Here is a 24,405-nt window from a genome sequence, read left to right on the forward strand (position 1 = left end):
GTTTGAGACCAGCCTGGCTAACATGGTGAAACTCTGTCTCTACTAAGAATACAAAAATTAGCCAGGCGTGGTGGCACACACCTGTAATCCCAGCTACTTGGGAAGCTGAGACAGAAGGATTGCTTGAAACCAGAAGGCGGAGATTGCAGGGAGTCAAGATTGTGCCACTGCACTCCAGCCTGGGCAACAAGAGTGAAACTCCATCTCCAAAAACAAAACAAAACAAAATAAAAAACCCTAGCCTCCAAATTTTGTGGGAGGCTTATTTGAGTAATAATAAAACTCTGGTTTTCCATTGAACTGGCTATACATGTATTAAACTTTCACTATTACAATTCTCCTGTCTGGATAAATCAGCTCTATCTGAGCAGCAGGCAAGATGAACCCATCAGGTGGTTACCATATTATTTTTTTTCAAGGAAATACAATTTAAAAAATTTTTATTTTGGATTCAGAGGGTACATGTGCAGGTTTGTTACATAGGTCTATTGCATGATACTGAGGTTTGGGGTGCCCATTACCTTGTCACCAAAGTAGTGATCAGAGTACCCAATAGTTTTTCAGCCCCTGCCTACCTTTCTCCCTCTCCCCTCTAGAAGTCCCCAATGTCTATTGTTCCCATATTTATGTCCATGTGTACTCAATTTTTCACTCCCACCTATAAGTGAGAACATGTGGTATTTGGTTTTCTGTTCCTGTGTTAATCTGCTTAGGATAATGGCCTCCAGATCCATCCACATTGCTGCTGTGTAGTAGTCCATGGCGTATGTGTACCACATTTTCTTTATCCAATCCACTGTTGATGGGCATCTAGGTTGATTCCGTTATGTCAAAATATGTATTTCTAGTTAAGAAACCTTTTCCTGTTTTTCCTGAATGTCTTTGCTTTACTTAGGCCTTTCTAATTCCAGGTAAATTTGTGAACCAATTGATGAAGCATCCTCCAGAATACTCTATTTTTATTTTCTGAAAATAACTTGAGTCTATAAATTACTTTCTGAAAAATAGACATTTTATAATAATAATTTCTTCATTATATTCTCCACTAATATTTCATAGTTTACCTTTACTCCCTTTTCTCTTTAAATATTCACTCTGTGTAAAAGTAGATTAACTGGGCACTAACTAAAGTCTCACAAGAATGTAACCATTTGCCTTACCACGTACTTGCCCCTCTTCCTACATACCTTCTTCACCTTTAAGAAAATATAGCTCTCTCCGGTCCGTGCCTCCAAGATGACAAAGAAAAGAAGGAACAACGGTCGTGCCAAAAAGGGCCGCGGCCACGTGCAGCCTATTCGCTGCACTAACTGTGCCCAATGCGTGCCCAAGGACAAGGCCATTAAGAAATTCGTCATTCGAAACATAGTGGAGGCCGCAGCAGTCAGGGACATTTCTGAAGCGAGCGTCTTCGATGCCTATGTGCTTCCCAAGCTGTATGTGAAGCTACATTACTGTGTGAGTTGTGCAATTCACAGCAAAGTAGTCAGGAATCGATCTCGTGAAGCCCGCAAGGACCGAACACCCCCACCCCGATTTAGACCTGCGGGTGCTGCCCCACGTCCCCCACCAAAGCCCATGTAAGGAGCTGAGTTCTTAAAGACTGAAGACAGGCTATTCTCTGGAGAAAAATAAAATGGAAATTGTACTTAAAAAAAAAAAAAAAAAAAAAGAAAATATATAAATACTAAACCTCCTGAAAACCTCTTTGGAAAAACCTACCACAAATGCACCTGAGGTTCTTGTTTTTCCCCAGAGGTGCACTAAAGCTGGTTTAATAAACCTGAATCTTTTGCCTTAGTCACTCATTTCAGTTATGTTTCCACTATAGAGCTGTTCCTAGATTTATAGTAACACATTATTTGTTACATTGTAAATTATATTTTTTAAATTAAGTTGATGTTAAATAGAAATGCAAATTGACTGACATATAGTAATTATATGTACAAAACTCTTGCTAAATGTGTTTTAATATTTTATTTTAAAATTATTTAGTCTTAAGAAAAGTGGCAAAAATAGTGTGAAGAATTTCTATATACCCTTCACTTAGTTTCAGCATCCCTTCATAATAATTGCCTAAAAAATTATGTTGATTGCCAAATAATGATATTCTAAAGCTATCATTCCTTCTACATGTTTGAGATTCTACTATAACAAAAATCCAATTTTTCTCTGATATGTTGTATTCAATTATTTATTTATATCTGTATGGCCCTGTGAATTAGTGGAGTATCCCAAGGATTATAATTTATTTTATTTTTTTAGTTGATAATCTGATTATTTCATATTTGTCTAGGTGTGTTTCCTCCTGACCTGATGACATTATTATATGCCCATTTTCTTATTTTCTGTTGCAATATCATTTTCCAGGTCAACTTGTAATGCCCTTGTCCCCGCCCTGGAATTAGTTGTTTATCCAATAATCTTTGATTCCTTTAAATGAAGAATGACATTTTGAAATTACAGTCTGAATGCTCTATGCTTACTCATTGCTACTGAAATATCTTGGATTCCAGGCAATCAGCAGTCAGAGTTGTACCCTACTATTATAGAGATGTGTGTGTATGTGTGCTGGTGTGTGTATTCTCTCTCACTCTCTCTCTTCTATTTATCCCTTCTTGAACAAAAACATGAGTTGATAATTAGATCTGTAATTCCAGACCAATATTTTAAGGTTCATTCTAACGTTTCCCTTTTCTCTATAGTAACCACATTTTCCAGCTGTGCTAAACCTATCTCTTTATCCACAATGTACTTGTTTTATTAATCCTATAACACACAAATAATATTCATTCTGAATTGCCAACCCATAAAATCTTGGAAAATGAACTCACTAGCCACAGTTCACATTTGTGTATAGTTCTTTTTCTTCAGCATAATATGGAGTCCAAATATTATGTTCAAGAATATTTCTCACTAATTAAATATGGCCATTTTATTGATTATAATTTTACTTACATATATTTGCTTTTCTTGTATTCTATTTTTAGTAATTTATTATCTTTGCTATGTGGGTGTTTGTGTGTGTAGCAAAACTTCCATGTTCCTAAAGTCAAAATTATTTTTAAAATGTGTTTTTTAATAGTTAAAATAATCATTCCTCTCTACTTGCTATCTCCTCCTAGTTTGACTTTATTCCTACCCTCTCTTCCCATGTAACCCATCTCACTGGTTCGTTATCATCCTTAAGTTTCCTTTTACACAAAATACAGATAAATGTATGTTTACTTACACTTCGTTTTTGCTTGCTTGAATGGTAGCATATTATTGATACTCTTTTACAAACTTATTATTTGTTTTGTTTTACTTAATGTGTTTATAAATCACTCCAGTTCACATAACACTTTAAGTCTTACTTGGTTTTTCATTTCTTTCTTTGACTAAAGCTGCAGAGTATTTTAAACTTCTTAATTTAAGAAATAATTTTTCCATATATTCTTCTCTTTGTTGAGTAAACAATTATACCTCCTGCAAACAGTGAACCTTTTTTGTTTCTTCCTATCAAATCTATATTTTATCTTTTTCTTACCATTTATAGCCTACAGCAAAAGATTGCATCTAATCAGGGAATGAGGGCACATTTGTCATGTTCTGAAGAATTGATTACTTTGCATGAATAGTAAATTTGAGGCATGGTGTTTGTAACAAGAATGGAAGTGTTCCTAGATGTCTACAGCAGGTCACAGTGATGGAAGAAAAAATACACTCCAGTTCTGGGTGCCTGGTGGCCTTTTTTAAATTATTCTTTATCATACTCTCTTCTGGCTTGTACCTTATGTTCCACCAAAACTACTCTTGCTAAAATAACTGATGAACATGTTTCATTCACTCTACTCTACCAGAAAGGAGCATAAGTAGTTTCATGACACCACACTCTCCTGGTTTTCTTCCTATAAATTTGGCTGCTCCTTCTGTTTTGCAGTTCTTTCTCTTTGGCCTGACTTCTAGACATGGGAGCTCCATATGTATCAGTTATGGACCCTCTTCTATACTGACTCTCCACCATCTTCCTAATGATCTCATCAACTTCAATGGCTTTATACATATTTTACTTGTGTGTGCCACTCAAATGCATAAGTCAAGCCCAGTCCTTATCTCTGACTTCTAAACTTCTATATCCAACTTTCTTCCTTATAATTAAATTCAGGTATTTGACTGGCAACTTTAAATTTATTATTTTAACATTTACCACATTTATATTAGTTACAAATCTAACTAATTTAAACCTATTTCCAAACCACCCCATCTTCCATATTTGACTTTTCTCCAATTTTTCTATATTAATAAATGATAAATCTACCTGCCTTCTTAGCCATACCTCTGGCTATATTTTCCCCCCACCCCATATTCAATACTTTCTAATTCAAATCTGTCAGTCTTCTATCCTTTCCACCCTTCTTATTAAAGCTACCATCATGTCTTGCCAACTGTATACTACATCCCCTAGACTGTATCCATGAGTTCTCTTTTATCACCCTCCAAGTATTCTTGCATAGATGATCTTAAACAAACAGCAACAAAAATAACACAATGGCTCTTCTTAAAATTGTTTGTTTTCCATGAATATCCCCCTTTTCGAAAACTCCAGGGGACCTAGCACCCTATGAATGTTTGTTGTCTGACTACCAATCTTGTTTTATGTGCTAAGTTCTTCCTTATTAAACGTTGGTTCTTTTCAAAATGTCTATGTCCTCTTTCCTCAGTGTTTTCAATTACAAGAATTTCTTCTTCTCTGTCCACACACTTGGGAGTGTGTGTGTGTGTATTTATACACATTTAAGCATATGTTTCATTCCATTTTAATAAATATGAAGCCCAATTATTTTTAAGCATCCATTCTGTGATTATGAAACTGCCTTTGCATAAATTAAAACCATGCAAAAACTAAGGCAGTCAGGGAGATCTGATCTAGCCAGCCCTCATCTTGCCTTTAGCCTTCAAGCTGTCCTTAATTATTGCTGGGATTGGGCCAAGCTAACTTTGAGAGACATTTAGTTTATAGTTTAAATGATGATACCCCTTCCCTAATATTCGACCAACTTTGTAAATTTAATGAAAGGCCACCAGTGTAGGAGAATGAAAGGAGCCTGAATTCTGCTAAAGTGTAGATGTAAAGGATTGACAGTGATCGTTCCAGAGGTCACCAGATATGCAACTTCCTCAATTACTCCTGCAGATAACATCACTATTGTAGAACCTAAGAGTGGCCTTTTAAGATATATTTTCAGGTTTTTTGCATGTCTGATAACCAGTGGCTCCACCTGACCCACTCACCAATGGTTCCATGTAGACCCACCAACTTCTTCTCTTGCCTAATCAAGAAAAAATTCAGCAGCATGAGAACCATTTCCACATCCCTATGATTGCAACCCCAACCAATCAGCAGCAAGCACCCATTGCCTAGCAAGCTCCACCACTTCCCTCAAACTGTCTTTGAAAAACTCTAGCCCCCAAATTCTCAGGCTGATTTGAGTAATAATAACACTCTGGTCTTCCATTTAGCTGGCTCTGCATGAATTAAACTCTTTCTGTATTGCAATTTTCCTGTTTCGATACATCAGATCTATCTGGGCAGCGGGCAAGAAGAACCTATTGGGCAGTTACACTGAGAATATTTCCTAATTTATTAATACTTAACTTTTTATATATGAACATTTGATATGGTTTGGCTGTGTCCCCACCCAAATCTTATCTTGAATTGTAGCCCCCATATTCCCCATGTGTTGTGGGAGGAAGCTGGTGGGAGGTAATTGAATCATGGAGTCGGGTGTTTCCTGTGCTGTTCTCATAATAGTGAGTTCTCAGAAGATTTGATAGTTTTATAAGGGGCTTTCCCCTTCACTCAGCTCTCCTTCTCTCTCCTGCTGCACTGTGAAGAGGTGCCTTCCACTATGATTGTAGGTTTCCTGAGGCCTCCCTAGCCATGTGGAACTGTGAGTCAATTAAACCTCTTTTCTTTATACATTACACAGTCTTGGGCAGTTCTTTACAGCAGTGTAAGAAGGGACTAATACAGTGAATTGGTACCACACAACGTGGGGTGATACTCTAAAGATACATGAAAATGTGGAAACAATTTTGAAACTAGGTAATAGGTCAAGGTGGGAACAGTTTGGAAGGATCAGAAAAGGACAAAAAAAAATTGGAAAAGTTTGGAATTTCCTAGAGAGTTGCAGGGCTCAGAAGATGTGGGAAAGTTTGGAACTTCCTGGAGACTTATTGAATGGTTTTGACCAAAATGGTGACAGTGACATGGACAAAGAAGTCTAGGCTGAGGTGGCCTCAGATGGAGATGAGAAACTTCTTGAGAACTGGAGCAAAAGTGACTCTTGCTATGCTTTAGCGTAGAGACTGGTGGCATTTTGACCCTGCCCTAGAGATCTTTGGAACTTCAAATTTGAGAGAGATGATTTAGGGTATCTGGTAGAAGAAATTTCTAAGTAGCAAAGTGGAAGAGAAAGCAGAGCATAAAAGTTTGGAAGTTTTGCAGCCTGACAGTGTGATAGAAAAGAAAAAACCCATTTTCTCAGAAGAAATTCAAGAAGGCTGTAGAAATTTGCCTAAATAATGAGGAGTCAAATGTTAATCACTGAGAAAATGGGGACAATGTCTCCAGGCTATGTCAGAGGGCTTCACAGTAGCCCCTCCTATCACAGGCCCAGAGGCCTAGGAGAGAAAAATGGTTTTGTTTGCCAGGCCCAGGGCCTCACTCCTCTGTCCTCTACTGGGGACATAGTGCCCTGTGTCCCAGCCATGGCTAAAAGGGGCCAACAGCTCAGGCTGTTGCTTCAGAGGGTGCAAGCCCCAAACCTTGACAGCTTACATATGGTGTTGGGCCAGTAAGTGCACAGAAGTAAAGAATTGAGGTTTGAGAACCTCCACCTAGATTTCAGAGGATGTATGAAAATTCCTGGATATACAGGCAGAAGTTTGCGGTAGGAGTGGAGCCCTCATGGAGAATCTCCACTAGGGCAGGGCAGAAGAGAATTGTGGGGCTGGTCAGAGCCCCCACACAGAGTCCCCACTGGGACACTGGCTAGTGGGAATCTGTGAGAAGAGGACCTCCATCCTCCAGACCACAGAATGGTAGATCCACTGACAGCTTGCACCATGTGCCTAGAAAAGCCACAGACACTCAATGCCAGCCCATGAAAGCAGCCAGGAGGGGTGCTGCACCCTGTATAACCACTGAGGCAGAGCTGCCCAAGGCCATGGGAGACCATCTCTTGAATCAGTTTGACCTGGATGTGAGATACGGAGTCAAAGGAGATCACTTTGGAACTTTAAGTTTTAATGACTGCCTTATTGGATTTCGGACTTGCCTGGGGCCTGTGGCCTCTTTGTTTTGGCCAATTTCTCCCATTTGGAATGGCTGTAGTTACCCATGCCTGTACCTCCATTGTGTCTAGGAAATAACTAACCTTCTATTGATTTTACAGGCTCCTCGGTGGAAGGGACTTGCCTTGTCTCAGATGAGACTTTGGATTTGGACTTTCAAGTTAATGTTGGAATGAGTCAAGAATTTGAGGGACTGTTGGAAGGGTATGATTGTGTATTGAATTATGAAGACATGAGATTTGGGAATGAGCAGGGGCAGAATGGTATGGTTTGGCTGTGTCCCCACCCAAATCTCATCTTGAATTGTGGCCCCTATATTCCCCAAGTGCCAAGGAAGGAACCTGGTGAGAGGTAATTGAATCATGGGGGTGGGTTTTTCTTGTGCTGTTCTCATGATAGTGACTGAGTTCTCATGAGATCTGATGGTTTTATAAGTGGCTTCTCCCATTGCTTGGTTCTCATTCCTCATCCTGCTTCCCTGTAAAGAGGTACCATGATTGTAACTTTCCTGGGTCCTCCTCAGCCATGCAGAACTGTGAGTCAATTAAACCTCTTTTCTTTATAATTACCCAGTCTTGGGCAGTTCTTTATAGGAGTGTGGAACTGGCTAATACACCATTAGATCATAGAATGAATAGCATTGTCTTTCCCCTTAATGACATATTTAAAACCTGTGGTTTGGAAGAGAGACATTATCAGTAAGAGATTTAATCAATTTCCCATGCAATGACCACTACTATTAAAAGCTCTCTTCTAATTTTTCTATCTAAAATCCCCTACAGAGCAAGAGTAGCAGCATCAGCCCCTCCTCAAAGAAGGTATTTTCTTGCCTGATTTAAGTTGTTCTGCTCCTGTTGGTCATCACTGGAGTAAGACACATTCGTAAATATCTAAGTTGCCTCACATGCACATGATTCACATATTTTTAATTAAACTTGTTTTACCTTGAGATAATTGTAGATATATTTTCTATTATAAGATCATGCAGAGACCACCTGCACATAATATAAATCTCTAATGCAGTATCATAACCACGATATTGATGATGATATAGTCAAGATACAGATTAATTAGTTCCTAACACCATAGCATTTTCATAATGCCCTCTTATATACATTCACCTCTCTTCCCTACTTCTCTGTATTTCCAAACACAAAATATTGGCACATGGTCTGACAATAAATTAATGTCTCTGTGGGGTTAACACATTTATATCAGCATTCTTGTATAATGTAAGTTGTTTTTATCTATACTGTATGTTGTGATTTGCAATATATCTTGTGAATGAATACTATTAACTAAGCACTTTCTCTGTCACCAGTCAGCACTCTGTAAAAACGCACCAATCAGCACTCTGTGTCTAGCTAATGGATTGTAAACGCACCAATCAGCACTCTGTGTCTAGCTAAAGAATGTAAACGCACCAATCAGCACTCTGTAAAATGGACCAATCAGCAGTCTGTAAAATGGACTAATCAGCGCTCTGTAAAATGGACCAATCAGCAGGATGTGGGCGGGGCCACATAAGGCAATAAAAGCTAGCCACCTGAGCCAACAGCAGCAACCCACTAGGGTCCCCTTCCACTCTGTGGAAGCTTTGTTCTTTCGCTCTTCACAATCTTGCTGCTGCTCGCTCTTTGGGTCCACACTAGCTTTATGAGCTGTAACACTTACCACAAGGGTCTGCTGCTTCATTCCTGAGGTCAGCGAGACCATGAACCCACCGGAAGGAATAAATAACTCTGGATGCACCGCCTTTAAGAGCTGTAACACTCACTGCAAAGGTCTGCAGCTTCACTCCCTAAGTCAGTGAGACCATGAACCCACTGGGAGGAACAAACAACTCCAGACGCACCGCCTTTAAGCGCTGTAGCACTCACTGCAAAGGTCTGTGGCTTCACTCCTTAAGTCAGTGAGACCATGAACCCACTGGGAGAAACAAACAACTCCAGACACGCCACCTCTAAGACCTGTAACACTCACTGTGAAGGTCTGTGGCTTCACTCCTTAAGTCAGCGAGACCATGAACCCACCAGAAGGAAGAAACTCCGGACACATCTGAACATCTGAAGAAACAAACTCTGGACACACCATTTTTAAGAGCTGTAACACTCACCGCGAGGGTCTGCAGGTTCATTCTTGAAGTCAGCGAGACCAAGAACCCACCAGAAGGAATAAATTCCGGACACACCTACAGCTGAAATCAATAGCAGATCTGTACAGCTACAGACTCCATGCTCTCTACATAAATAAAATGACCACCACTCGGGTGCCTGTAGTCCCAGCTACTTGGGAGGCTGAGGCAGGAGAATGGCATGAACCCGGGAAGGCGGAGCTTGCAGTGAGCCGAGATCATGCCACTACACTCCAGCCTGGGCAACAGAGCAAGACTCCATATTAAAAAAAAAAAAAAGGCAACCACATAACACAGCATCTCAGAAAAAAATAATAATCAGAAAAATTTACTTGCAATTAAAAAATTTTTTTAAATGGAGTATATTCTCCCTTATGAGAAGATCTATTTTATAAGGGAGGAGAGATTGTTTTATTGTGTTCTTAAGAAGCAGTTTAAACTACACCGTTATTATCTCTCAGATTCAAATCGTAGAATGAACTTCAAAATTAGATGTGTGTATGCTGTGATTTTGGAGGATCAGAAGCAGGACTGACAACAAAGGACCTTGGAACACAAATCACTACTCTTTGTAACGAAAATAGTTTACTGCTTGAAGAGTGACTTCTTTGTATATTTCTATTTCTAATATAGATCACTTCAAATAATCATGTTTTTCTTTCATTTGTAGATCTATACATGGAATCATGATAGGTATTTAGAAGTGAATTTAGAAAATTTAGGTGAATCAAGGACAAATAAGAATGCTTATCTGAGGCCAGGCACGGTGGCTCACACCTGCAATCCTAGCACTTTGGGAGGCCGAGGTGGGCGGATAGCCTAAGCTCAGGAGTTCAGACCAGCCTGGACAACAAAATGAAACCCCGTCTCTACTGAAATACAAAAAATGAGCTATGCATGGTGGCAGGCACCTTTAAGCCCAGCTACTGGGGAGGCTGAGGCCAGAGAATCGCTTGAACCCTGGAGGCGGAAGTTGCAGTGAGCCGAGATGGCACCGCTGCACTCCAGCCTGGGTGACGGAGCGAGACTCTGTCTCCAAAAAAAAAAAAAAAAAAAATTTTTTTTTAAATTGCTTTTATAAGGGACAGCATGGCATGGTGGAATGCTCATAGTCTTTATATGACAGAATTAATCACTCACTCTCCTACTTCCTAACAGTGGGGGAATTACTTAATGTCTGCAGTTACCAGTTACTTCATCTGTAAACAATATATAGCTAGACATTCAATACATGATTTTCTAAATAATAAATTGATATTTCAGAACACCCCGGATGGAGACTGGCATCCAATAGGTAACTGATGAAATGTAACACTAAAATATGAAAGATAAGTTATGTTGAACTCAATTTTTCATATTTCAAAAATTTTAGAGAATTAGCCTTTCCTGAAAAAGAAAAATAATATGGATTGCCTGACTTGACTTGCTGACTCAAGAAACCTTCCTGTCAAACCAATTTTAAGTCTTATGACTGTATTTATGTTCCAAGACAAGTAGGATTTGAAAATCTTTTAAATACTGGAAGTTAGTCCGTCTTCTTTCAGACTGTCATCTAGCCAAGTGTTATTGGCTTAGTTAGGTAAAAATGATTCCAACTACCAAGAAAAGATTTTCATTTTATTTTTAAAGCACAGTTTGAATCCTGATGCTTTCTACATATTTCCTCAATAAATTAATCTTTGCTTTTACAAATGCAAATTTAAATCACAAAAAAAAGAAAAATCCTTCTAAAATGTATGAGTCAGTTTTATGGATCCTTATAAGTGCTTTAAGATTAATGGAGTATATATGTGCCACAAGGAAATTTCTTCAAATGCCATATTGTGCTGAAGAATATTTAAGGGGGAAGATCATATTTTATATTTAGGAAGTAAAACGTGAAGTCTTCTGCCATATTTGCTGGGATTTCCAACTCTTGGCATAGAATGTTCTACAGAATAAATATACAGAGAGAGAAATTTTGAGTTAATTAATATCAAGTGTGCATTTGGACTAGCTGATAACTACACATAGCTTGATAAGAATGAAATAGAGAATACCCTTAGATAACAAAGTTTGATGACAATTAAATCAAATTTAGGTTATAGCAAAGCCCTTAATATTTTCAGGTAGCAGAGGATGTATGCTAGATTTCTCTGGATAGCTTCAACTTCAAATGTTGCCATTCTAGCAGCCACATTTGGAAAATGAGCTATACAATATAAATGTCAATTTAGGAAAATAATTATTTAATTCTGACAGTGAAAAAGAAGAAAAAATTCTGAGCTATTGCCTACTTGTCATTGTTTTAAAATGAAATAAAAACATAAATTAAAAAAAACACTTCCCAACCAGAAACAATTAAAAAGAACAACTATAAAAACAGACAATAATAATTTTCCAAAACCTATTTACTTTTATCTGCTTCTATAATATCTCTTACTCTGTGATATCAATTTAAATAAAAAGGGATTGGATAAATTTATGTAAAAAATGTCCATTTTAATGTAACAGTTTTGCCCTCAAGGGCTAATATCACAAGTTTTCAGTAAACAGAACCTGTCACAACATAATATGCTTCAGTGAATGTTTCCCAAGAAGAAAGAAAAAAGCAGTGAAGAAACTTGCTTCTTTTGTTTTAGTAACATTACCATAGCTCAGGCTTTGAAGGCTCTGTTGTATGTTCACCCAGTGCAGGATTGCCAGAGTGAACAATTAACAACAGAGGATGCCAAATTCAATTTAATGTAAGATGAGCAATGAGATAACAACAGAAGTATATGCCACGCAATGTCTGGGACATAGTTACACTAACAAGAAAATACCTGTTGATCTGATACTCAAAATTGCTTTGTTTTTTAATTTTATCTGGCAACCCTAGTCTAGTCATATTAATTCTTAGTCTGTTAAGATACTTTCTAATTTTCCAGTGAAAATTAGAAAGTAAATGTGGAAAATTAGAAAGTTCAGTGGAAAATTAGAAAGTTAAGATACTTTCTAATTTTCAGTGGTAACTGCTTCTTTTAATTTTTAATAATTTTCCAAGATAAAGGTTTAAGGCATATCCTTAACAAGCAGGTCAAAAAATAAAAAAAATACTGGAGTACGTTTTGATGGCAATAAATACGCTTAAGTCATTAGAACTATGTTTTTGCTCTTGCACTTTAGTTTTCTTACTATTTTCACACATCAATTATAAGACAAATGTTATTCCACTCTGGCTTATGATATTGATTTAAATTCAATGTTACTTTTAGAGAGAAAAAAATTCAACGTTACTTTTAGAGAGAAAAAAATTTAGTAGGAAAACAATTTCTTTTATATTCACTTTTTTGTATTAGGCCATCCTTACATTGCTATAACGAAATACCTGAGACTGGGTAATTTATAAGAAAAGAGATCTAATTGGCTCATGTTTCTGCGGGCTGTGCAGAAAGTGTACTGGCATCTGCTTCTGGGGAGGCATCAGGAAGCTTCCAGTCATAGCAGAAGGCAAAGGGAGAGCAGGCACGTCAAATGGTGAAAGCAGGAGCAAAAGTGAGAAGCGGAGAAATGCCATACACTTTTAAACAACCCGATCTCGTGAGAACTCACTATCATGAGAACAGTACCATGTGGATGGTGCTAAACCATTCATGAGAAATCCACCCCCATGATCAAGCCATCTCCCACCAGGTCCCACCTCAAATATTGGAGATTACAATCTAATATGAAATTTGGATGGGGACACAATTCAAGCTATATTACTTTGGTTACCTTATAATGATATGCCTTTTTATTAGGGTACAGATAGAAATATATAAATGAAATGAGCAATATATTGTGCATTAAACTTAAAGACATACGGAAATCGCATAGCAGTGCTTTTTGTTTCTTTGTTTTTATTTCTTCTCCTTCATAATTTAATCAGGAACCTAAGAACTCCATATATCCTATCTTTGCTACTGGGGAAAAAGTAAATAATAAATAATTTTTGTCTGATTTCTGATATAGGAGGAATAAAACTTCAGTATTTCTATTGGCAACTAATTATAGTATTTAATTTTTCTTTATTGAAGTTCAAAAAAAATATAATGGGGTAGGATTGTGACACTGGTAGTGAGACTTTTACAATTTGTCAGCTTTTCCCTTTCTTCCCCCCCAAAATGATACATTCACTTATTCTACAAATATTTATTGAGTGCCTACTATGTGCCAAGTGTTATTTTTTAATATATTGCTAAAGAGCTGATTCTATAGAAGACATTGTTTTATTCCTGGAACGAATTGAGAATTAGGCTGGAAGCTTACCATAAGTTGCAAGGCCAAAGAGTTAGTCTTAAGTCCCTCTTCTCCCAATAGGAAGAATAAAACCAAGCTCAGCTTCTGAAGAAGTTCATGACTTTTTCCACCACACAGGGGGACTGTAACATGCCACACATTCAAGAACCCCAGCTACCCCAAAGTCTCCAGGTCCTGGGCACTAGCTTTCCTGCATAACGAGTAAAGTGCTGACACTCCGAGTTCAGACTGCCATTGCACCACACAGCCTACACGTGTTTGTACTGACAAGGCTATTTACTTCTGTTGCCTTATTGGAGGAAGATGCATGGAAGAGAGGATTCCCTCTAAAACTAGACTCACCCATACCCAGCAGAAGCGCAGACCTGAAACATTTCCATGGAATGCTGTGGAGTGTATTAATCAGGGTTCTCCAGGGAAATAGAACCAATAGGGGAGATAGATCAATTGATAGATCAGTCAGTTGATCGATCAATCAGTAGATAGATAAAAATATTTTATCTTCAAATGTGGCTAACCTGCCTTTAAACACATCCACAAAGTTACCAATTTCAGTTATCCTACTTTAATTTTTAATTCCATTGGGCTTTGCTCTTTCTTTCTTTCCTCTCTCTCTTCTTTCTACTTTTCTTTCTTCTTTCCTCTCTCTCTTTTCAGTTTTCTACCAAAATGCAGCTTGCATTTTATTTCTTGAACATATTAATGAAAGTTATTTTAAGTCCATGATTGATAACTACATTATATTTTCCTCTGTAGGTCTGCTATGGTTTGGATGTGATTTGCTCCCACCAAAGCTAATTTTGAAGTTACATCCCCAGTGTGGCAGTGTTGGGAGAGGTGGGGCCTAGTGGAAAGTTTTGAGTCTTGGGGACAGATCCCTCCTGAATAGATTTATGCCTTCCTGTGTGAGTGAATACTGGCTCTAAAGATAATGGATTAGCTCTTGTGAGAGTGAGTTGTTATATATTGAGCTTCCTCCTTCTGTCTGGTTCTTTTTCACATGTAACAGTTCACCCTTTCACATTCTGCCATTTTATTAAGCAGCACGAAAGTCTTCACCATAAGCCAGTGCCGTGGCCATGAACTTCCCATTCACCAGAAATGTGAGCTAAATAAGCCTCTTGTATTTATAAATTACCTAGTTTCAGGTATTCTGTTACAGTAATACAGAACAGACTTAGAGTCTATGTATTTTCTGTTGTTTCTTTGGTTTTACATCATTTTTTGTTTGTTTATTTATATGGCAGCATTAGGCCATTCTTGCATTGCTTATAAAGAAGTACCTGCCTGTAATCCCAGCACTCTGGGAGGCTGAGGCGAACGGATCACGAGGTCAGGAGATCGAGACCATCCTGGCTAACATGGTGAAACCCTGTCTTTACTAAAAAAAATACAAAAAATTAGCCAGGCGTAGCGGCAGCCGCCTGTAGTCCCAGCTACTCAGGAGGCTGAGGCAGAAGAATGACGTGAACCTGGGAGGCGGAGCTTGCAGTGAGCAGAGATGGCACCACTGCACTCCAGCCTGGGCGACAGAGCAAGACTCTGTCTCAAAAAAAGAAAAAAAAAAAAGAATTACCTTAAGACTGGGTAATTTATTTTAAAAGAGGCTTAATTGGCTCACAGTTCTGCAGGATATATAAGAAACATGGTGCTGGCATCCACTTATGGGGAAGCTTCCCATCATGGCAGAAGACAAAGGGGAAGCAAGCAGGTAACATGGCAAAAGCAGAAGCAAGAGAGAGAAAGCACTAGGGTGCTGGGTGTGGGGGAGTGGGGGCGGGGTAGGTGCCACACACTTTTAAACAACCAGATTGCCTGTGAACTCAAGAGTGAGAGCTCACTTTTCACCAAGGGGATGGCCCAAGCCATTCATGAGAAATCCACTTCCATGATCCAATATCTCTCATCAGGCCCCAACTTCAACACTGGGGATGACATATCAACCTGAGACTTGGGTGGAATATCCAAACTATATTCATGCCTGATCATTTTTTGCTATGTGAAGGGTATTGTACATGAAAAACTGCAGCCATAATTTGAAATTTAGAATAACGTTTTCTTCCTCATATTATTTACAAATATGAGTATGGTTTTGGGTGACTGTTTATATTCAGTCCCTGAATTGCTACAAAAACTATAGTATTAAAGTTAATTGCTTAGCCACTGAAGATAAAGAAATAATATTCTGGGGTTTTTCCTACCTCACATATATCGTCTATGAAATTCCAATTTATTGCCTTCTCTTCGCTTTCTTTTTGTTTAAATAAAGATATTGCAGTTAATGTTTTCTAGTGTTTCAAGAGCTTTCTTTTGAGAATCAAAGAATGCCAGCCCTGTTCAGAGCAAGTATAACATGTGTATATCTTGAACGTTTTTAGTAAAGTTTCATAGTTTGATATATCTGACTCCTTGAATATATAGCCAATGTCTATATATTGTGTTCCCATTCACCCTGGCCCAGTATGTTATCACATATCTGGAGGAATTTTGTACCATTTAATTGTCTTCCCTACTTCTAATCCTGATCTATTCCACTCTACATTAACTTCATTGTAAAATACCTTTTAAAATGTCTTTTTTTACTGACAATCATTCTGTTGATTTCACGTGAATATAAGTTCATGCACGTACTTCTTAGCAAATCAGTTAAAGTTCCCAACATATAATCCAGTGTTCCTTTCTAGCACTACCTGGTAAAAACTCTTATTCAGGAAGAAAGATCAACTCAACTTTTGGCAGCTGCCCATTGCAATTTTGAATTACTTGCTGTTAGTTTCACTGTTTATTTTTCCCTGGCATTCATATATTGAAGCCTAATCATGTATGTGCTGTTAGCAGGAGGTGAGGCCTTTGGCAGAGCCCTCATGAATAGGGTAAGTGCTCTTACAAGACACATCCCACGTAACTATAGAGCATCTCCTTCCTCCACGTAAGGACACAGTGAGAAGGTGCAGTGTACGAACCAGAGTCCTCACCAAAAATTGAATTGGCCAGCTCCTTGACTTTGGACTTTCCAACTTCTAAATCTGTGAGAAATAAATTTTTGTTGTTTATAAACTACCCAGTCCATGGTATTATTTTATAGCAGCCCAAATGGACTAAGACACTTGCTACTTCTGTTTTCTCATTGTTATGTTCTCCAATTTTACTTATGCTTTTTTTTCTACCACTATTTACATTCTTCCCAGTTGGCAATACAAATACGAATCGTTCCATCATTTAAAATTATGTTGATCTAAAATCAACATGCAGCTTAGTTACAACTTAGTAGTTTTTTCTTTTTTACATTTGAATATGTTACCTCTCTAATGTGATAGAAAACACAATATTAAATTATTTTCATTTTTCAGTATTTAGGATATAATTATTCACATATGAGTTATTCATTTAAGTACATATAAATAACTATGAACAAATTTATATCTCTGAAAAGTGAAGTTTTCTCTTTGGAATTTCTTCATTGCCCTCTTATCAGGATTTAGAAACTCATCATTTAGATATTCTAACTAGTCTTAAAGTTTGACTTTTTTTTTGCACTTTTTATTTATTTATTTATTTATTTTTATTTTTATTTTTATTTTTATTTATTTATTTTTATTATACTTTTAGGGTACATGTGCACATTGTGCAGGTTAGTTACATATGTATACATGTGCCATGCTGGTGCGATGCACCCACTAACTCGTCATCTAGCATTAGGTATATCTCCCAATGCTATCCTTCCCTCCTCCCCCCACCCCACCACAGTCCCCAGAGTGTGATATTCCTCTTCCTGTGTCCATGTGATCTCATTGTTCAATTCCCACCTATGAGTGAGAATATGCAGTGTTTGGTTTTTTGTTCTTGCGATAGTTTACTGAGAATGATGATTTCCAATTTCATCCATGTCCCTACAAAGGACACGAACTCATCATTTTTTATGGCTGCATAGTATTCCATGGTGTATATGTGCCACATTTTCTTAATCCAGTCTATCATTGTTGGACATTTGGGTTGGTTCCAAGTCTTTGCTATTGTGAATAATGCCGCAATAAACATACGTGTGCGTGTGTCTTTGTAGCAGCATGATTTATAGTCATTTGGGTATATACCCAGTAATGGGATGGCTGGGTCAAATGGTATTTCTAGTTCTAGATCCCTTTGTTTAACATAAAAAGCTTTCACATTCTGTGTTACTCCAACTTCCTGATAAATTTCTCTCACAGAATAAAACATCCATTATTGAAAAAACCGTCAATAAGTAAAAAGTAAACATTTTAATTATTGTATACATAATTAAGTATATTATATGATAAACAGTATTTTTTAAATAATATATCACAGAGCCCTTGTCATGATGCTTAACAAGACCTGATTCTATGTTAAGAGTCATTGAACTGGCCAGGCATGGTGGCTGATGCCTATAATCCCAACACTTTTGGGAGGCTGATGCGTTCCAATCACGTGAGGCGAGGAGTTTAAGACCAGCCTGACCAACATGGCAAAACCTTGTCTCTACTAAAAATACAAAAAAAATTTACCTGGGCATGGTGGCTGATGCCTGTATTTCCAGCTGCTTGGGTAGCTGAGGGACGAGAATCACTTGAACCCCGGAGGTGGAGGTTGCATTGAGCAGAGATCACGTCACTGCACTCCAGCCTGGGTGACAGAGCAAAGACCCTGTCTCAAACAAACACACAAACAAAAAGTCACTGAACTTCCAAAATCAAAGTTTAATTCCTCATCACACTCTAACGTACATAATATTGTCTAGAATTTTTCTGTTTAAAGTATGAAGTTAACTCATGAAAGTGAAAAATAAGTCTTTATAAAAAGACTATTTTTCTCTTAGTGGCTGTGATAAATAAACGTTATGAATAGAAGTTCTGATCTTACATTGCTTAATAGAAAATGGGAACAAAGTAAATTTATCACTGCAAAATGAGTATTTTCAAAACCATAAATCTTCTAAGATTAAAAGACTTGGTTAAATTTATTTTAAGGTATATTTTCTAAAAATAATTTGATATCAACAATTAATATAACTGATGGAATGTGAAGTCTTATGCTATAATGAGTTAAGATTTACAGCTATGTATCATCATTACATGTCCAGTTTAAAATCTATTTGCACTCACAACTAAAAATAAATCCCATTGCAATAACAGAAAAAAAGATAACATAGCAGTGAAAAGCTACGTACTTTCAGAAGAGATATACTTACCTGCATTTATGTTTAATACTTAATTTTTAAAAATTGGCTCTTCAAAAATGAATCAGTTATTTTATTCTATGAATTTATTAGAAAAAAACATATTTTAAGCTCTTCAGCATTAAACTGCTGCCTCCAAAAAGTGTTCACTATGTGGGGTAAGAGAAAATTATAATAGCTCCCAATTATTTTATATTTTTTATCCCCATTTTACTTTTGAAGACAGTTATTCAGGGAAATTAGTAAGTTTTCAAGCACACTCATCTATGATTTGGCTGAACCAACGCCACTGTAGTGTATCAAGGATTCTGACTCTAAATGCTATGCTTCTCATTTAATTTCCTGCCATGAATAATGTGAGGAGTACTTGAGAAAAGCTAGCTGAGTAGTTTATTTTGAAGTTTTTACACAAGACAAAGTGCTTCAGAGTGAATCAGACCAAGGACACATGCATAATAATATCAATCTGTTAGTGTCATTAGAATGAAAAATATTGCCATAAAATAAGGATTTAAAAGAAATCTGGTCTTCATTATCCACATCTCACCTTTAAGGAATACTAAGGAAAATGACTATCTTGTTTATATAAATGCATTAAAGCTGTAGTGATTTTTCTCTGATGTATTTTAAAGGGCACTGTAAAGACTCTTTACATTAAAAAAACTTGGCAAACATTTGTTTTTCTTTAAAGCTTCTCAATAATGTATCTGAGAATATTAATTTAATTAATGATCTATTTGACAGGCACCCTTTATTTCCTTGTTTTTTTTATATTTTACAAATTAGCATTTTGTTTGTTAACCATAATATTCATGTGTCTCTATAAAAACAAGTTAGCTATTATAACAGGAGCCTGTATTGAATTGTAGAATTTTTTTCTCTAAAATAATCTAAGCATTAATTATTATTTATTTTCTTACCATTATGGGAAGCTTTCTTCTTTTTTTACCAAAACATGAAAAAAATTTAACAATTCAGATCACATTGTAATGTAAAATTATCATGCTTGCAATCTGGACTCTGAGAAAAAACTACTGTTTTACAGATAAGGATTTTTGTTTTATTAATTACAAAGAATTAGCTCTTGATTCAATTGGATACGTGACCAGGAAGTGACCAACTATACTGGAGTAGGCAGAGATAAAAGATTCAACATTCACAGAAAAATGGGTAGACAACAGAAAATTTGGCACCATCTCAGCATGTCAGAACTTACAATCTCAGTGTCATTAAAAAATATATATAATATTAATCTCACTTTTCATCTTGTAAGAATTATGTTAACATAGTTTTTAGTCATCAAGATCAATAGTAGAAAATTCATCAAACTGGATATGCGATTTTTAAAAAGCACATGAAGAAAGTGCAATCCAAAATAGTGTGCAGAGAATCTTTGAACTGAGTAAAGTCACACATAGGAGTAGAATCAATGTGGAGGTGTCATAAATTGGAAATTGTTTTGAAGTTGATTGGCAAGATTATGGATGACATTTTCTTTCTCTTGGGATTTCAGAATTGCTTTAAATTGTTCTATCTCTCATCTGTACCTTCTCCTAATGAGAAAGAAATTGGACTTTTTTCACCATTGTATGCTGGGTGAGCAAGTTTGGAGAGGTGGGCAGGAAATTTCATTTTAGTCTATATGTCTTTGTACCAAAGAAAGCCACAAGACCTGATGGAGAAAGTTTTACATCACCCAGAGATCCCAGATTTTGAGCAGCATGCAGTGACTGAATGGGGCACTATGTCTCCCAGAAGGAGGAGTGAGTGTGCTAAATATTTGGGAAGAAACATAAAATTAGATAAGGGGAAGAGCAGTCTGTGCCAAGGGAGCAAGAATACAAAAATTCTTATTTTATGCAAAATTTGGTATCTTATTTTCCAAAATCACTACAAAAAATTTAAACAATGAGCCACCTGACTTCAGAGTCATCTTATTAAGGAAGGATAGTGTTCCTGAAATATCAAGAACTTTGAGACTGAGAATTTGCTAAGTAACTGTCATCATGGGCAATCCAAGTAAAGGAAGATAAATCAAGTCTATCATAGGAATAGGCAACATGATATTTTTTAAAGAGAAAGCAGAGACAATGAGACACTATAAGCAGCATTTAAAAATCAGGCTTTTGTATATTAATCTATCTAGAAATAATTTTTAAAAATGCAGAGGAAGTCTTTTGCAGCCAGCTGCTTAGGACAAGCATAAAGCCAAAAGAAAGAATATAGTATAAAACATCTGAAAAATTCTATTGACTCAAATGAAGAATGGTTTACCAATTCCTCAGAAAAAAATGAGAGGTAGATGAGTATAATTCTTATACCATTTATAATCAGACATATATGGAAATTAACTGTTACACAATGCAAAATAAATGGTTTGGTGTTATATGATTACATCATGAGAGACAGATGATATTATGAATTCAAAGGAAGGAGACATCTATAGTTTTAAGCTTCAAAGAGAACTTGAATTAAATAGAAAGGAGAAAAAATCATGTTAGATCTATGGATATATGAAGAAAAAGCATATACGTATAAAAAACTTCTATGAAACAATGATTAGATTTTCTCAATAGCAATCAAGGTATAATATTATGATTCAGCAAAGGTCTTTCTTTTGACTTGTCTGTAAAAAACAAAGAGTCTAGTATGGGATCATTTGGTTCTCAGAATCAAATAGACAGGATATAGACTGTTTTGAGCCTTAATAGAGTTGACACTGGATACCTGGGTCTAATCAGGGCATTCTGTTTCCAAAAGGATAGGATAGGGCTGGTCAGTGTTTCAGTGTCAACAATTTAGTAGTCTGGCAGGCTAAGATGCAAGAGTGGTTGAAGAAAATAGAAGCTTTGATGAAGCTTTTACATAAAGACCTTTTATTCTGGCTATCTAGGAGCTAAAAACTGTTGGGTTTTAAAAGGGGTGTGTGGACTCTGTGCCTGAGAAAGTGAAGACTAGTCATTCAGCCTCCAGCATTTGATGTTAACTTCTGACTGGAGAGCAGCACAGGTTGGTGGGGGTGAGTGCTCAGCTAGGGACTACTGAAATGAAAATTGGCTGGTAAATAACATTTCATACATAAGTAAGTCACTAAAAGGCACTGAGGAAAGTTTCAGTTCCTACCTGTTGAATTCATAATGTCTTCCATATCATGTTACCTCTCCGACTCCAGTATGGAAACAATCTACCCATCTTCTGTTTGTCCAGAGGCAATACAATTACTGTTGGATCCAGCAAAAAATAAATCTGGGTTTGAGTCAAGCTTCCTCTGCTTATGATACCTATTCAAAATTTATTGCAATAATGTATTCTTAATATAAAAATACCAATAGTTTACTGCACGTCAAACACTATGAAATGCCTGAAATACAGTGATTTAGTGATCCCTCGTAGCATCATTTGTTAAGTGCCCACTGTGAGCTTAGAAGTGTTCAGGATTGGTGATAACAGCATTTATTAACAATAATAAATGCCTTTCCTTATGAAGCTTACATTCTCTGTTCATCAAGGAACTAGTGGCATATTAAGGAAAAGAGGCTGATAAAAAGAAAAACAGGCCGGGCAGGTGGCTCATGCCTGTAATCTCAGCACTTTGGGAGCCGAGGCAGGTGGATCACCGGAGGTCAGGAGTTCTAGACCAGCCTGACCAACGTGGGGAAACTCCGTCTGTACTAAAAATACAAAATTAGTCGGGTGTGGTGGGGCATGTCTGTAATCCCAGCTACTCGGGAGGCTGAGGCAGGAGAACCGCTTGAACCCGGGAGATGGAGCTTGCAGTGAGCCGAGATGGCGCCACTGCACTCCAGCCTGGGCGACAAAGCCAGACTCTTGTCTCAAAATAAAATGCCACAAAAAGAAGCATTACATACATCCAAAAACTGAGATACCCGACTATAATACAGTTCTCTATTTTCCAAATAAGAAAAGGCAACAAGAATATTTTTGTCTACCTTAGATAAAATGAAGTAGATAAATGCATATTTTGATTACATAATTGATTACATGAACACACTTAAAATAGCACTATATCAAATAAGATATTAATATAAAGTTATGGCTTTCTTCCCTACTCATATTTTATGAAGCAATTTCCTTAAATCTTTCATGGACACCCTAGACATCACCATCTAGTGATCACAGCAGCCACTTCATGAGTCATCTAACAGTTTTCTAAAGCACATCTTCTTCATATCTGTCTGCTTTTTGAAAAATAGCGTTTTTAAAAGCCTATATGATGCTGTCACTGGAAATTTTATCCCAAGCCATCACGTTAGTAGTGCTGTTTTCTCTCACTCGCTTGTCTTTCAATAATGTTTTAGGTATAAGTTTTACCTGTTAGAAGACTTCTATCTGTGACTTTTCAAAAGTGATCTTTAAATGGGTTATTTTATTAGTATCCACCATTGGTAGTTGTGATGTCCTAAATTTAAAAATAACTACTAATCCATCATGGAGTAAATTTTTCCTTTTTTAAAAAAAGTCCTTTTAGGTGACTTATAGAAGCATCCAAAGTCAGAAATAACTATGATTGTTTTAGAGAAATATTTTTCTCAAAAGTTATTTGCTTCGTTTCCAAAATGGTAGTTGAATAAATAGAAAACAAGAAGTAAGTTTTGTAGCACAAGTAATTCAAATATAAGATAATTTGTTTTCTGTAGTGTATTTTTATAAAATTGTACCATGTTATGTGGACCTACAGAGTAGACAGTGATGGACCTTCTAAGGAATAGCTATCTCAGTCTGACGTGCTTTATGGAGAAGGCAGTTCTTGACTTGGATCTTGAGGAATGAATATGGTAAATCCAACCTGAGGGAAAATCTGCTCAGAGATGTGATTGAACAATCAGATCACAAAACAACAGATAGGTCTGTAAGGATGGGATCTCCTGTTCTGAGGGAGGGGAGGAACTGCAAACAGAAGTGGAATACAATAGGAGGCAGCTCAAAGACAGTTCAGTATGTCATTAAAAGTAGCTTTTGCTTCACTGGAACACAATAAAAAGTCTCTGAAGAATTTGTATACAGAAAAGTAGTATGATTAGACCTGGATGATATGTAGAAAGAAGGAGGGAGATATTTAAAATTGGAGGTGGAAAAACAACTAGAAATAATTCAGAGGAAAGATTATAAACAGCTGAAATCAGACTTTGATAGTAGGCATGTGGAAGGGGAAAAAAGACTATGAATATATTCAGGGTATTCTGTCATTAGGAATGTGAAGAACATATGGTTTAAGGGATATTGAGGTAGAAATCTAAGGAATACTTTAGCCTCAACTTACTTCAGTTTGGGCTTTTTGGCGTTTTTTTTTTTTTTTTTTTCTTGTAATCTGTAAAATGGTAATGTTAATGTTGACTTCACAAAGTTTAGGGAAAATCAAATAAGACGGAGGTAGTGTGCGTTGAAAAAATCTAGAGGAATGTGTAGGACATGGTGGCTATCCAATAGCTGCTAGCTTCCTAAAAGAATTTATTTTTTATTT

The 24,405-nt window shown here is 36.8% G+C and overlaps 1 protein-coding gene across 1 annotated transcript; it reads left to right on the forward strand.

Moving 5' to 3' along the window:
- The first annotated feature begins 1,212 nt into the window (after nt 1-1,212).
- On the forward strand, nt 1,213-1,648 carry LOC134808147 (small ribosomal subunit protein eS26-like). Its single transcript, XM_063792272.1, has one exon. It carries the CDS (start codon nt 1,237-1,239, stop codon nt 1,582-1,584), a length of 348 nt encoding a protein of 115 aa, XP_063648342.1. The 5' UTR covers nt 1,213-1,236; the 3' UTR covers nt 1,585-1,648.
- The last annotated feature ends 22,757 nt before the right edge of the window (nt 1,649-24,405 follow it).

This window comes from Pan troglodytes, chromosome 14 (assembly GCF_028858775.2).
Source record: "Pan troglodytes isolate AG18354 chromosome 14, NHGRI_mPanTro3-v2.0_pri, whole genome shotgun sequence".
Classification (NCBI taxonomy): domain Eukaryota; kingdom Metazoa; phylum Chordata; class Mammalia; order Primates; family Hominidae; genus Pan; species Pan troglodytes.

Coding starts and splice junctions, on each gene's coding strand:
- LOC134808147 (XM_063792272.1), top strand. CDS start 1,237: ATGACAAAGAAAAGAAGGAACAACGGTCGTGCCAAAAAGGGCCGCGGC.